Here is a 16,461-nt window from a genome sequence, read left to right on the forward strand (position 1 = left end):
AGTCATGTATGAACGGTATATTTGGAGTTTGGAATAAATGTATCAAAGATTATTCTGAATTTTTAGGTATGTACGAATGGAGCAACGTCCATCGAAAGTTTCACGGTATTCCGTTGTTTAGACATGAAAAGGATTGTATGCCTAGATTCTCTTTCCAAGGCTTTGCTTGTGAATAAAAAACGGGAAAAACATGGAGCACTTAAAAGAAAAGCTCTACGACTGAAACGAGAATCTTTCTGGAATTTCCCTTTACCAGGCTTCTATAGTGGGCACAACGCAATTGTCAATGATTTTCTATTCTTTCTGCATTCATCATCATCATCGGCGCAACAACCGGTATCCGGTCTAGGCCTGCCTTAATAAGGAACTCCAGACATCCCGGTTTTGCGCCGAGGTCCACCAATTCGATATCCCTAAAAACTGTCTGGCGTCATGATCTACGCCATCGCTCCATCTCAGGCAGAGTCTGCCCCGTCTTCTTTTTCTACCATAGATATTGCCCATATAGACTTTGCAGGCTGGATCATCCTCATCCATACGGATTAAGGGGGTCATCCCGTGTGAAGGACGTTTTTCTTTGGTTATTTTTAGAAATTTTTTGTGAAGAACTGGGTAAAGGTACAAGTACGAATTTTGCACCGGAGATTTTTTAATATCTTGCGCGTGCATAGTAATCTCAGAGCAATTTATACACCCATCTAGAAAAAAAGGAGCTTTTCTGCTGCCACGCTAGAGGGCGCTGCGATTTTCTTAAAGAATGTACAGACTTAACTACAATCTGCAAACTAGGATTATTAAAAAATATTGAAAGCTAAATTTTTGGTGTGGTGTTAAACTTTTTTTTTGTGAATTTTGGTGTTTTTTCACGGCTTCTTCAATGAATAAAAAAACTACTGAATGAATCGCAATTATCCTAGTTTGCGGACCGTAGAAATATGTTCTGAATAAGTCGTAAAAATTTCAAAAAATTTGGTTGGATTGATTTTGGGCTATGGTGGCAGCCGATCTTCAACATGCAGTTTCGAGAAAAACGGATTTAAAAAGTAGAATGCGATTTTTAGTCATAAAACCTTAACTGACCATTAATCTGTTATACCTAGTCCATAAACCTTAGGTTTCTTGAGGATACACATGTACAGCCTTGGCTTCAATTCTTGTCCTTTTAGCGAAGCCATTCAAACGTCATTCGGACCGATAAATACGAGCTTTATTACGGCGATCGATACAAATCTGACATGTGACTTATCACGTGTTTAACACTATAATTTCCGAACGACTCCGAATATCAAAAAATCACTTTACCCATATATTCTACACTATATCTAGATACAACTGATGCCAAAAAAAATCGATTCCGCGAATCCGACACATGGGATGACCCCCTTAAGTTACCCGCCCACCTGGGGCCAAAAATTCTTCGGAGGATTTTTCTCTCGAACGCAGCCAAGAGTTTGTAATTTTTCTTGCTAAGCACCCAAGTTTCCGAGGAATACATGAGGACTGGCAAGATCATTGTCTTGTACAGTAAGAGCTTTGATCCTATGGTGAGACGTTTCGAGCGGAACAGTTTTTGTAAGGTGAAAAAGGCTCTGTTGGCTGCCAACAACCGTGCAACCGTAGATATGTAGCCCAAGATCTCGCGCCAATCGCCGCCTGCTCGATCTGGACGAAGGCAGTTTGTACGTCTCGGGTTGTTCTTCCCAAGATGCTGATATTGCCAGCATAGACCAGTAGTTGGGTGGACTTAAAGAGGATCGTACCTCTTACCTCTCTTACCTCAGCATCACGGATCACTTTCTCGAAGACCAGGTTAAAGAGGACGCATGATAGGACAACCCCTTGCCGTAGACCGTTGTTGATGTCGAATAGTCTTGAGAGTGATCCAGCTGCTTTTATCTGGCCTCGCACATTGGTCAGGATCAGTCTACTCAGTCTTATCAATTTCGTCGGGATACCGAATTCTCTCATGGCCGTGTACAGTTTTACCCTGGGTATGCTACCATAGGCGGGATTAAAGTCGATGAAAATATGGTACAAATGATGTCCATATTCTAACAGTTTTTCCATCCCTTGCCGCAGAGAGATAATCTGATCTGTTGCTGATTTGCCTGGAATGAAGCCTCTTTGGTATGGGCCAATGATGTTCTGGACGTATGGGGCTATCCGGCCTAGCAAAATAGAGAAGAATATCTTATGGATGGTACTCAGCAACGTGGTACCTCTATAATTGCTGCACTGTGTGATATCTCCCTTTTTATGTATGAGACAGATAATGCCTCGTTGCACATCGTCAGGCATTGAATCGCTGTCCCATACCTTGAGCACAAGCTGATGAACCACTTGGTGTAACTGGTCGCCTACATATTTAACTAATTCGGCTGTAATTCCATCGGCTCCTGGCGACTTATGATTTTTAAGCCGATGAATTGCACGGACTGTTTCTTCGATGCTTGATGGTGGTAACATTTGTCCGTCGTCTTCAGTTGGAGGGACCTCCAACTCGACGATGTTCTGGTTGTTCAGTAGTTCATCAAAGTACTCAACCCATCGCTCCAATATGCCCATTCTGTCGGAAATCAGATTTCCCTCTTTGTCTCAGCAGGATGAGCATCGTGGTGTATAAGGCTTCATCCTGCTGACTTGTTGGTAAAACTTCCGCGCCTGGTGCGGTTGTTCCCTGTACTTTCCGAGTTCACAGACTTGTTGGTTCTCCCAGGCTTCCTTTTTCCGTCTGTGAAATCGCTCCTCCGCTCGACGGAGTTCGTGATAAGTCTCTGCGCGTGCCCGCGTTCTTTGAGAATGCAACATTACTCGGTATGCAGCATTCTTCCGTTCCGTTGCTAGCTTACATTCATCATCGTTCTGACTTTTTTTGCGCCCAAGTATCTTTGTAGCCGTATCAATGATAACGTTCTTCAGGTGGTTGTGAAGATCATTTGTTGATGCTTCATCTCCAGGACCTCTGTTGACTGCGGTTATTGCGGCATCCATTTCCCTGTTATAGGTGTCGCGGAGGGCTGTGTTGTGGATGGTTTCAGCATTTACTCTCACCTGATTGTCAGAGAGGATTGTAGGTGGTGTCGTAATTCGAGCTCGGAGCACCATGCCAACGAGATAGTGGTCCGAGTCTATATTGGCCGCCCTATATGTTCTGACATTCATCAAGGCTGAGGGGTGGCGGCGTTCAATCAACACGTGGTCAATTTGGCTGAAAGTGGTCCCGTCTGGAGAGGCCCACGTATATTTGTGGACCGCTTTCCACGCAAACCAGGTACTTCCAACAACCATTTCGTGTGATACTGCTAACTGGATAATCCGCAATCCGTTCTCATTGGTACCCCTATGTAGGCTATGGGAGCCAACGTATCGCCTGAATACGGGCTCCGTCCCTACTTGACTGTTGAAATCTCCAAGTATGATTTTGATATCATACTTGGGACAGGTTTCGAGGGTCCGCTCAACTGCCTCGTAGAAGGTATCCTTCTCCGACTCTGCAGTCTCCTCTGTAGGGGCGTGAACGTTAATGAGGCTTATATTTCTAAACTTGCCTCGCAAACGCCTTTCGCTTATATTTTCAAAGCCGATAACAGCAGGTTTCATTTTTTGGCTGATTAAGAAACGTACTCCGAGCACATGGTTTATTGGATGGCCGCTATAATATATGGTGTAGCGGCTCTTCTCCAGGAAACCGGTCCCTGTCCATCGCATCTCTTGTAACGCTGTTACATCAGCCTTATATTGGGACAGGGTATCGGCTAGCTGCTCAGCAGCATTCGGTCTGTACAGGCACGTTCCATGAGAAAATGCACAAATCCGTTGTCGTTGTCGGGTTCGTCGTTGTAAGATCCATCTTGTCCGAGGCTCCTTTCGTGGCCTCATAACATCGGTTTTCCGTGTAGGGTTGTCAGCCCTACCCAACCCTTAACCTGGAAGACCAGTTGGTACATTTTGTCCCGTTTTTAGGCGCGGGAGACTCGCCTTCATCCTCCTTCAGCATTTTTTCATAAAGAAAGAACTCCCAACGATCACCACGTGGAAGTGGAGATAGGGTTTGATAGTAGAGCTGTTGGTGTTAGTTCAGCAGGCGTTTCCCAGGTTTTATGCTCCATCGTGTGTAGCAATACACGTTTTGCCCTGGGACCTATACTACCCTTTGATCGCCTTCCATATAATAGTGCTGTTTAAGGAGGCGGAAAGTGGAGCTGTTAGGATTTTTTTTATGGTGTTTTATTATTGTTTATACGGTTGTGCGTGATAAATCCTCTTCCGATAGATGAAGTCGAACAACCGCGAATTTTAAAATCATAAATTTATCCTCCATTGTAGCTGTTTTTTACTCTCTTCTTCACTTTACTATTACTGTCTTGTTTAGGTGGCATAGTTAGATTAAAATTCACTTAGATATGTATGTAAAAACAAAAACTGACAAAAATGCGAATAAAACTAATGTATTGCGTCTTGATTGATAAACGAAATCAGCGGCATGTGCGGTGTAATACCCGCTTGCCAACACCGCGTCCCGCCGGCCCCACGCCTGTATTAGTTTTGAGGGGGTTTCTTCCAATTGCTTAGAAAAGGGGTTCCAAATAAAACTCATCGTTCGATTTTACAATATTTCAATTATTATTTTTCTTACTTTATAAACATACTTAATATGCTTCGTATAAGTTATAAATGTTAAGATTATTTGTATTTACACTTTATCATTGCATATTAATAAAATAAAATGCTATGCAAAACAGCCCGCTGTCGTGTACTCTCGAAATCATGAAGTAATTCATCAATATCATTATCCAGATCATCTGATTTTGAAAGCTAGAAAATAGAAAAATTTTGTTCATTAGCAGGTGAGTGTATAATTTACAAAAAAAAAGTTACGGGTTTGGAGGAAAGATAATTGACAAATATTAAAACATTGTAATCAAGAAAGAAATGCAACTTGCATTAGAAACAAAGCACTGATTGGTCTTCATAGCTAATCTGAAGTGTGGTCAATATGGGGTGACCCTATAAGCGTGTTCAACAGATGTTAAACGAGTCCTGTTTATACCTTATATGACGATGCATTCAGAATTTAGGGAAAAAGTTGAGAGAGAAAGGGCTGCAATTGAGGTATAATCTCATTTGGCAAAGAAACCTTCCCTTTGAAGCGTTTATTCGTTTAAAATAAAAATCGATGCTGACTATAAATCTAACAACAAATTCAATGACCATTATTTTCAAAGAAAGCCTCATTACGTCGAATTTTTAAGACAATTTGATAGCAGACGTTTCATCAAGTTACGTTGGTATCATTAAGGAAACTCGAAGTATACACATCTATGGTTTGTTATTAATACAGGATAAGGAGCTTAGTAATCAAATGACCTAAAACCAATTAATGCTATCGCATTGTTATTTTTGATTATCCCAGATCATGTGGTGGTGATTATCCCAGAATCGACGCATTCCAATTTCATTTAATATGACAATGGCTGAAAAATAGTGTTGTTTATTTTGTTGCACAGAAACGCAAGGATTAGCTTAACGAGTTTTCACGTTTGCGCCTACTAAAGAAATCATATTTTTGGAAACCTTTGGTAGTGCTATTTGAGGAGTAATCAAAGAAAAGTATATTCTTTCTGGAGTTAGCATGTCCTGCTTCTGTATTTCTTTCCGACAATGTGGATTTTGAATTCAAATATTTTTCAATAATATATTTTACCATTGTAATCATATCACAAATTAAAAAAGCTCCTATTGTGGCGTCTTCATGATTGTCTTGAACTTCTAAATTGATGAGGTGAACAGGCTGATTGTAAACTGGCTCTTGAGATTCCATGAAGTCGATAACCTGGAAAAAAAATATGGAAATATTGAACAAAGAATTTAACAATTTTAAGAACTTCCAAATAGTATATCAGTAAGATACTGACCTGATCATAAACCCTCTCTTCTACGGTCACAATGATGTCGAAACGTTCTTTACAGGTTTGAAAACGTTCAGGGCATCGTTTTATTCGACGATTTCTATCCAGCATGTGCAATAATCCGTTTTGGGTGTAGCTAAATGGCTGGGTTAAGAAAACTTTTTTTTTGGAAATTTAATAGATTATTCTGTGAACAGTAAACAATTGACAATGAGCGATATATTGAACATTCAGAATCCTTACAAATTACATAGTTGCTAAACCCAACTTTTAGTTAAATCTTTCAAAGGAAATCACTATCTATTGAGGATTATTTACTAATGGTAGAGAGGAAAGGAAAGTTGAAAAATTGGGGAAATTCATTCGCAAACTCTGTGTTTGCTTTCATGGGACAACTTGTTGATAAGTTTTGTTTACATTGTACCATGGACGCTCTATAAGTACTAAATGACTATCATTTTTGGAGCTTGCAATTCCAAATTTCTATCTGATAATAGGCAAATGAGTCTAATTCAGAACAAGTAGTTCAATGTAAGGAAAAATCAAACTACCGTCGAATCTTCCCAATCGAAATACCTTTAAATCGAATTATTCTGGAACTTTTCGGCCTTTCATTGACCTGCCCGTCAATTTTCTAATCTCCAAGTCCACTTAGTCGACGTATTTTTTCTTAACTTTTGAGGAAATATTTCATACATAATAATTCCTTTAAGTCGAAATCGAAGGATTGATGCCGCGGTGCAAATCACAAATCTTTCTGTATTCAGGTATGTAAATGTATATTAACAAACTAACGTGCGATATAGAAATTTCAATGAAAAAATAGTTCTCCCCGGAAAAGTTTCACTCCGGGCCTAGTTTTTGCATAATGTCTATGTAGAATGGTATGTTATCTCCCATTTGAACAAATATGGGCCAAAGTTTGAAAATGCAAGTATCACAAGGAACAGAGTATGCCAATATCAAACAGTTAAGGGGATCACCCCGCGTGTCGGATCCGCAGAATCGATTTTTTTTTTTGGCATCGATTGTATCTAGATATAGTGTAGAATATATGGGCAGTGTTTTTTTGATATTCGGAGTCGTTCGGAAATCATAATATTAAACACATGATAAGTCACATGGCATATGTCGACTGCCGTAATAAAGCGCGTATTTATCGGTCCGAATAAGGTTGGAATGACTTCGCTAAAAGGACAAGAATTGAAGTCAAGGCTGTACATGTATTTCTTGAAGAAACCTAACCTAACGGGCTAGGTAAAAGCAGATAAATAGTCAGTTAAGGAGTCATGGCTAAAAATCGCATTCTACTTTTTAAAATAATAAAAAACTTGTTGTTTCTTTTTCGCTGGTGTAAATATTTATTCTCGTAAATACCGATATTTAGGGAACCACTTGTTCCCTTCATCAGTGCTAACAAGTCTGCTCCTCAGACTTCCGTTAGCACTGATGAAGGGATCAAGTGGTCCCCGAAATATCGGTTTTTGCAAGAATAAATATCCACCCCAGCGAAAAAGAAACAAGTTTTTTATTATTTCAAATAATTAATCGTTGGGAAGACCGCATAATTACACTCAGGTTGCCCAATATATTTCCTCGTACATGATCAATAGTTTTTTTTTTACTACAATAATAATTTTTGAGTCCTAAATAATGAACAGAAAGCAAACGAACAAAAGAGCCTAAATTGCATTATTGCCGCCCTTGAAAGCGGCATGTAAATGTAACGAATTACCTGATTGATTAACAACAAAATTGTATTAAAAGGATGAACATAAATATAGCATTATTTCGAATGGAAATTGGTCAATTTATAGTCATAACTAAATCTAACTCAAGCGGTAGAAAACTAATCTGAAAGCTCTGTCCATTTAATAGAAATAGAAATTTAAAAAATCTAAAGTATTCGGCATTGGCGCCGTGGAATCATCCCCTTTGTCCCCCCTCCACCGACGAAAATAAGGAAAACACGACCCTAGTGGTTACAAATCCTCGCATTGAGAAGCTCTCCTCTAAGGATACGGTAGAACGTGCTCATAAAATGTTTATGATGAATTTACGGAACTGTAGTCATCTGAAGTGCTATGTTTTTTTTATGACTTCAGGCCTGTGTTTTACGGACTACGCTACCCGAGGCTGTGTTCTAAGAGAAACTTTGCTGCAAGATCCTCAGGGTGGTGTGGAAAATTTGTACTTTGTACTGCATTGTATTTTTCACTGGTGAATCAAAATGGAAACAAGTCGGGAAACCGGAAGCTCGGCGCTTCAGGTATAAAAGATTTTGTGTATTTCTTTAATAAAGAGATTTGAGCGTGCATTTGCCCCATTAGTATGTAGCACGTAACATATGCATATATTATGTGAGAATATCCACTTTCAAGTGATATTGACATTCAAAGTCTTTAATTTGCACAGAAGCGAAAGTTTTGACCTATTATAACTTTGTTAGGTGCGATTTTCACCAAAATTTGGTACGATTATGCTCTATCTGTAGCCTACATTGCTGCATTTCGTGATTCTACGAGCAACTTAAGAGAGGTTTTCCTGCCAATAATTAAAAATTATAGTAATGTACTATTATTAACTTTATTTGAACAGGTATTGGTATGGAGGGTATTTCGGAGCCTAGGCACCATACAGCCTCTTCACTTTTTTTCAGATTTTTGGGTTAAGTAGTTTCTGAGAATGTGTCCATTAAAGAAACTATCATTTTCAACCCCCCACACTCCCCACCTTTTCCAACAAATGTCAAAACTAAGACCGGCTTCGGAAAGTACTAACTGAAACCTTTAATTTGATACCCCACATGACTATATTTGTGTTTACAAAAAACCTTAAAAAAATGGACGGTACAATTGAAGCGGAAGTTTTCTCAGATACACATAACGTTTTCCAGGTAGAAATACTGTCGAAACGGGAGTCTTCTCGCCAGAAGGTGCATAATCAGATTTCCAAAGAAGATACAACTATATAGACTGGCAGTCAAATCGCTACTAAATCTTTACGTTGGATGGTGGCATCCTCCTACCTGGTGAATTACTGTAAGGTCGACTTTATGGCCGACCTTACACGATCAATATTTCATCAGCCTGCCATAAGCCAATCCATCACAAATAAACTGATGGACTGATGTGTTTAGTATAAACAAGGCAACAAAAAAAAAAAACACTTTTGTGGCATATATTTAAAATCCTAACCATTCGAAAGTCATGTTTCGATTAGCAACTGCACTAGACTCAACTTATAAGTCCATCAGCCATTACCATAAAAAAGACGATCAGTTTGCCATAGTTTTATCATTCAGACTGATCCTCCTCTGAATTTTCGGAAATAAGAAAATCAAATCAAACTGAAAGCTCCGCTGGCATGTAAAGTTAATATCATTGAAATAGAAAAATAAAATGTATTGACTTATATCCTTACCAATCGATATTCGAAATTGGATTTCATAAAATTCTGGATTTCGTCAATATTCATCATCGTTTTCAATTCCCATATGATTCTGCATCGCAGATGCTCAATTTGTTGGCTATTTGTACTTTGTACTTATTATTAATAAACCATGAGTTGGTCAGAGTTGTTTGCAACGACAGTTCGTACAATTTAAGTTACGATATTTCCGGCTGACGAATATAAGGCTAGCTTTAGTTACAACAAAAGAGTAAAACAGTCAAATCAAAGGTGGCTCTATGGTTATGAAACGCACCACCATTGTCTCTCTTATACAAAAGAACTAGAAGCTCCAATAAGCTAATCGGACGAACAACAGGAACATTTTTAGTCAAAGGCAAGCGACCATCTAGTAAATTCCTCATAGGAAAAGTGATATAGTCATACCGGACCATCAGGTAACATTGAAGTAGGCGCAGTAATCACAATGTTTTGTCGCTCAGAACAAAATTATAATGGACAGATTATATCGGAGACGGTCACATCAAGACTTACGCTAATTTAATGGAAGCGAAATCTTACAGTGAAAACTTCACTATAAGTAAAACGGAATGTGTAAACCATGTGCAAAACCGAATGGGAAAACACTTACCCGATTTGGTAAATACGACTTCTGAAGATTAATTCGTGAAAACAGGAAAAAAATCAGGTGGAACGTGGCAAAGTAAAATACTTGGAAGCACAGGAAAACTTACTGGAAAAGTATTCGACACTTGAGGCGATACTACGGAGCATCAATAATGCATCATTTTAATTCGGTCGAGAGAATGAAAAATGCAATCTGGGCCACGTACTAAGGACCAGCCGACACCCGATAATCCTCAACCCGATATATGCATGAGCAACGAGAATTCATGGTGTCGTTATCAAAAAGCTCTGGCCACAACAGTTGTGTAGAATTTCCAGCACAATTACACTACACTTCCAGAAGATGTCATCCAAGCTATAAAACCAATTTATGAAGATTTGGGCAAGGAAGAACTTCTTGAAAGGTGTCTTTGAGGTTTTTTACCCAAAATGCAAGCGAAAGTTTGAACTAACTCATTTGGAGAATCGCATGAAAAAAAAATTATCAGACAGTAAACAAATTGTTGAAATTGCATAGTTACATCCATATTTAATGAAGGTGCTGGTGCTTGCCTCGCCTTTTACCCTTTGGCCGAGCGCTTACGGACACGAACGATTACAGGACAGCTGTCGCATCAACAGGGCCGATGTTCGAGTTGAGCAACATGGTAACGAGCCAAAATAAAGCAAAGACTCGAAAAATTAGGCTGAGGACATCGAAACTGCTGTAGGGAATCTATGATTCAGTGTAAGTTGAAAACAAAAAAATCCCTTAGGTTCTAAAACTTTAAATGCGTTTTTCTCAAAACAACTTTTTTAAAACTCTAATCTAATAGTCTGACATCGTTGGGAGAGGATTTGTTAATACTTTGACTAAATTCAAATGTTTTTTTTCTTTCAAATAATTTCCAGCTGAGATATAGTGAACACGGCAAATCGCCTTTTTTTCAAAGGCGCTCTGGGAAAAGCTGTCATCAGCTTCTTTGCGAATATTATTGTATCACAATTTTACAAAATATTCTTAAAGGTATACTTAATAATGCACAAAAGGTTTCAATAAATTTACTCAAATCAAGTAAAAAAAGTGCATATTTGCACTTCATGGTGTAATTTACTCGTGAACTTTCAAACGCGTTTTCCTCAAAACTGTTTTTTTCTAAATTGTGCCCATCATTTTTTTGAAAACAGTTCAATGAATTTAATCAAAATGTTAATGGAAAATTCAGTACATGTGTGGCTATTATGAGAACTTGAATTTTTAAAAAATATTGAACCATTTTCTGTCCATATAAGAAAGAAGTGGCAAAAAATCATGCAATTTTGAATTATAATTTGCGAAAAATTGAATTTTTAATATTTTCAAAAAATTCTAGTTATATATAGTCATTCACCTAAAGATTAAAATGGAATCGGATTTCGGATAAATTAGTTTGCCAGAATCGTGGGCACCGTTGGTCTGCTTTTTTACATGTTTGCCATTTCAGTCATGTAACCTGCCATCGACTCCATATTTTTAAATAAAAAAAATGTACACATATTGTTTAAGATATATACGGGTATACCGCGTCGACCACACCTAAGCGCCACCGTTCATGGTTATCTGAAATGCGCTTTAGCATCACCCACGAATTCATCAAATCTGATTTCCTTTCAATTACAACGTATAATCAATAGTCCAAGCATTACCTCGAGTTTGTGATCGGAAAACGCTAGTGACTTGTCACCCATGACTTTGTAAAACCACTGAGCTTGTATATACACTATGCAAAATCCGTATTCGTACACTAAACATTTTACGAATTTTTCGGATGTCAAATGAAATACACGAATTTCATTGCTTACAATGTCTGCAATTGTCTAACAATGTCAAATATTAACTGCGATCACTATTGCATTAACAGGAATGGAATTTCTCGCTTAAGTCAAAACAAAATTCGTATTCGTACACCCTGTCGATCGGTTAAAATGTACTTTTACAATACTTGTTGTGCCACCCTGTAAAATTTCAGTTATTATTTTTAAAAAAGAATTATAATGAGTAGGAAATCTGGCGAACGCAGTTGATTTGCTGCTCGCAAAACATTTATTAGTAATGCCAATAGGAAAAAAAAAGTTATATTTTTCCCAAATAAATATTTTGACAAGGATTTCCGCTTTTGGAGAAGGGTCATTTTTTCAGACGAGAGTAAATTTAATGTGAAAATATCTGACGGGCGAATACAAGGCTATTCACTAGAAACCTTATACCGACTTTTAAATATGATGGCGGTTCCGTCATAGTCTGGGGATGTTTTGCTTCTTCTGGTGTCGGCAATTTACATTTTGTCCATGGATACCAAACAATACATTCAAATTTTAAAAGCTAATTTGCATGAGAGTGCCCGAAATTTGAACATCCACAGAAAATACATATTTTAGCAAGATAATGATCAAAACATACCGGACTTAATACGCGCTTTTGGTTGCTTTATAATTGTCGAAAATAGTTGTGTACACCTCCACAAAGCCCTGACATTAATCCCATAGAAAATTTATGGTCTATTTTTAAGAAAAAATTAAAATATTAGAACATAAGGAACACAAAAGACCTTAAAATCGTTTTGGGTACAGAATGGAAAAAAATTTCACCAAATTTAACAAAAAAATTAGTTTAATCTATGCCAAATAGACTTAAGGCAATAAAAAAACAGAAAGGGCACCCAATAAATTACTAAAAATAAAATTATGTTACATTTTTTTTAATCCAATCAAGTATACGATTACGGATTTTGTTTAGATCAGAATATGAAACGTGGTTTTTTTTATGTTTGTATATTACTGTTTTCAATAAACAATGTTATTCCTTGTAATAATTGCTCACTTTTGATTTCGTCTAGTATTTTACAGCCTTTCCAAATTATTGCTTAAAATTATGGTGTACGAATACGGATTTTGCATAGTGTAAGTACTAAATGCGGCCAATCGGAAACCAAGCGGTTTCCAGTAACTAAAGGCGGCCACTATTACCCCAACACTATATTTCAACTTGTCAAAGTTTACATCTAACTCCAACAGTTTTTTCTTTCATTGAAATATGTTTATTTTTTATCACCCTGTAGTTGTTGCAAATACATGCAAATTATAAAAAAAAATCGGCTCCATGATGACGTCGTCTTGAAAAAAATCAATTGAAAGTGGAAACAAAAGAAGCACCATTTTCGACGTAAAACAAGCGCAGTGCATTCGTTCGTTTCCCAAAAAGATGGCTGTTCGAAAAAAGTAAAAGATGCTTTCTGCAGATTCCAAGGAAATTTATAACGAATGTCGACAAAAGAAGGCGGAATTCCAAACTAAATTTTCAGAATAGAAGTAGACCACATCAACTCATTCGTGGGTGGTAAAAAGGAATCATATACGACGATTACCAAAGTCGATGGTTAGGAGATTAGAACAAGTCGGGAAACCGGAAGCTGCACGCCTCAGGTACAAAAGGTTTTGTGAATTTCTTAGCGAGTCGCCCGTAATATATGCATATATTATGTGAGAGTATCCACTTTCGGATGATATTGACATTCATAGTCGAGAAAGCAACAACTTTGACGTGTTATAACCTTGTTAGTAATAGTGCGATTTCCACCAAACTGGGTAAGATCATGCTCCATATTTTAGCCTACATTACTGCAAAATCTCGTGGTGCTAGAATGAACTACTGGGGGTAGTAGAAATATACTATTATTCACTTTTTTTAAACAGATATCGATACGGAAAGTTTTTCGGAGCCTAGGCGCCATATACTGGCAGCCTCATGATTTTTTCCAGATTTTTCGGTTGAGTAGTTTCTGAGAATGACTCCCTGAAAAAAATTATCACTTGCAACCCCCGCACTCCCCACCTTTCCAACGAAAGTAAAAACTAAGACAGGCTTCGAAAAGTACTAACCCAGACCTTTAATTTGATACCCCACATGGGTATATTTGAGGAAAAAAAAATTTACACCCGCCTTTTCCATGTATGGGAACCCCCCTTAAATTCGACGGAAAAGGATGTAACTCACTGTATACGTGAGCGTTTACAGTTCCCACCTTTCTCCTAAATTTGGTTTCAATCGCTATAACCGTCTCCGAGAAATTTTTCTGACGTGTGACGGACGGACAGACAGACAGTAAACCGATTTTAATAAGGTTTGGTGTTTACACAAAACACAAAGGGTGTATTCAGCTCCAGACAATTTAGAAACAATTGGAGGGAAAGAGACAGGCAAAGAGAACAGACAATTCGAGATCAGATGCCGCTAAATTGACCCACAGACTGCCGCAATCGCCAATCGCTTTGCGCCCTGGATCATACAGCCATCAATCCGCTTTACCTGTTTTGAATTCTGCAATTTGAAGAAATCAACTTTGTCACCGTGCTACGTGTTATCATATAATATATATTGAAAAATCCACATACATAACCCCATTTCCCAGAAAAGACGCAAAGATACAAACCCGCAAAATAATCGTCGACATTAAAATTAGGTTGTAAAATGGTACCCAGCTCTCCTCTGTGAGCTAACGCAAATCTATATGAAACTAAGCGACTAATTGAAGGATTTGAAAGCAGAACTTAAAAATGCAAAGGAACTTCCCACATCGCAGTCGTTATGATTTAGAGGACGCAACATTCGGTAACTGATAGTGTTCTGTTTGAAGGTGTCGTAAATAACGCTGTTAATTTAAACAAAAGTGTGTTAACTTCATTATCAACGTAAATGTGTTTCACTGAATAATATTCGGAAGCTCTGAGGATTCAGGAAAACCCACTCAAAACTACCAGCAGTAAACAGTTTCACATACAAAATTACTTTGGCTTTATATTCATTTCTTATATTCCAAGTGAAATCTTTTATTCATTTCTGCAAATTACAGTTTTACCCTGTTCTTGTCTGGAAAGCCTGAAAGCAAATCCATGCCGTATATTCGCTGACTCTTAGGATGCAAGCCCGCGGCGACTGTTCGGCTGAATCCTTTTCTCCTTCAACCGAAGCGCTGTAAATATTCTTTACGAATTGAATATTACTCTACCCGAATGGAAGGTTTTCTTCTTTATTGATTGCCATCTTTTTGGAAAGGATACTATTGTTTGTCCTTGTTGCTGAGATCGTTGTAGATTTCATCGTATGGCGTCCCGAATTCATAAATATTTGGTTTGTCGATCGCCGTGCCTGGCAGCTTGACCTTTTCCCCTGTGCCGAATGACTTAACCTTAAAGCCCTTCTTCGACAGAAACCCGTGGGCTTCCATTGACCGATTCATATTTGAGGAGCATATTACGGCAATCGACAAGTTGTTCAATTGCGACATTCTGAAAGTGAATAATGGAATTGCGATTAGTGAGAAAGTGGCAAATGAATTCCCGTCCTAGGTCACGGTACGCTGAAGAGGAAACTCACCTGTTGTGATCTTCGAGGTGTCTGGGTGCAATGCTTTCGTTACTCGCAAGGTAGGTGGAAGCCCTTTGAAAATCGATAACCTTGGTAAAAGTACCAATTGCTGAAAACTGTTTTCAAATCGAGTGTCTAAAAATGCGACTTAGAAACGACTCCGCCGTAGAAAGTTTTCCTGTAAACTGATGACAGTTAATTAATATCGCAATGCGATGCAATGCGTCGACAGGTTTAGTGAATCATGCCATACAAGGTTCTCGTATTAGCTAGATAGCATATAATTATTACTGCAACGGTCACTTGAATTCTAGTCCAGCCTTAATACTTCCAAAAATGGTTTAATTTTCTTACATTTTTAAAAGTATCATTCACGTCATAGGAAAGTTCATTTCAAATTCATTGCATTCCTGTTTTAGGGGCATCCCAATTATCAAAGGAGGGTCAGTCTTTATATTTTTTTGGAGGATTAGTGGAGGTTTTGCTAAGAGCTGGGTTTCCAACGATCACAATTTGCCTCTAAACATCATATGAAGCTTTACCCATTCCCAGCTTATCATCTTTGATACTGAACTCCAGACCAGAGCAAATCTATTGTGCTTCAGACAATAGAATGTGCCCCATTCAGCCCATTTGTACTGCCAGAAATGCGTGCATGACTTCCACAGTTTTTTTTTAAACTGTTTCCTCGTTCCTGCCACGGGGGGGATGAGCAATTTGTATAGTATCGGGATTTTATAGCTTCACATTTCAACTTGTTGAGTTATTGTAGGTATGTCCCACGAAATTTCGCTTAGGTGAATAGTCCCGTCCAATTCTCCAAGCTCAGAAGATATTCTATTTTATGTATTTGCATTTTTCCAGGGTTTGTTATTTCCCTGGTAGTATATATAATATATCCTCATCATGTAAGTAGGCAGCCTAATATGATATGGGAGGTTTCGATTCGTCGTTTATCCTGCAGCATGAATTTACCGTGCATCTAGCCCACCACAAGGCCAAGTAATGGACTGCAGGATAGACTGATGCGGAATATAGCTCCCTGGGAGCCAATCTATCTCTTTTTGGGGGTGATATGTGACTCTCCAGGAGACAAGCCTCTCATCTAGCAAGTCCGTTAATGAGTGTAAC

At 38.2% G+C, this 16,461-nt stretch overlaps 1 protein-coding gene across 1 annotated transcript; it reads right to left on the minus strand.

Annotated features, from left to right (window-relative positions):
- Window positions 1-4,599: 4,599 nt before the first annotated feature.
- On the minus strand, window positions 4,600-15,533 carry LOC119655523 (RNA polymerase II subunit A C-terminal domain phosphatase SSU72). Its single transcript, XM_038061433.1, has 5 exons — window positions 15,340-15,533; window positions 15,024-15,251; window positions 5,916-6,045; window positions 5,705-5,833; window positions 4,600-4,815 (listed from the first exon to the last, which is right to left on the minus strand). Exons 2-5 carry the CDS (start codon window positions 15,248-15,250, stop codon window positions 4,714-4,716), a joined length of 588 nt encoding a protein of 195 aa, XP_037917361.1. The 5' UTR covers window position 15,251; window positions 15,340-15,533; the 3' UTR covers window positions 4,600-4,713.
- Between the last annotated feature and the right edge of the window lie 928 nt (window positions 15,534-16,461).

The sequence above is a fragment of the Hermetia illucens genome, chromosome 4, assembly GCF_905115235.1.
Source record: "Hermetia illucens chromosome 4, iHerIll2.2.curated.20191125, whole genome shotgun sequence".
NCBI classification, from domain to species: domain Eukaryota; kingdom Metazoa; phylum Arthropoda; class Insecta; order Diptera; family Stratiomyidae; genus Hermetia; species Hermetia illucens.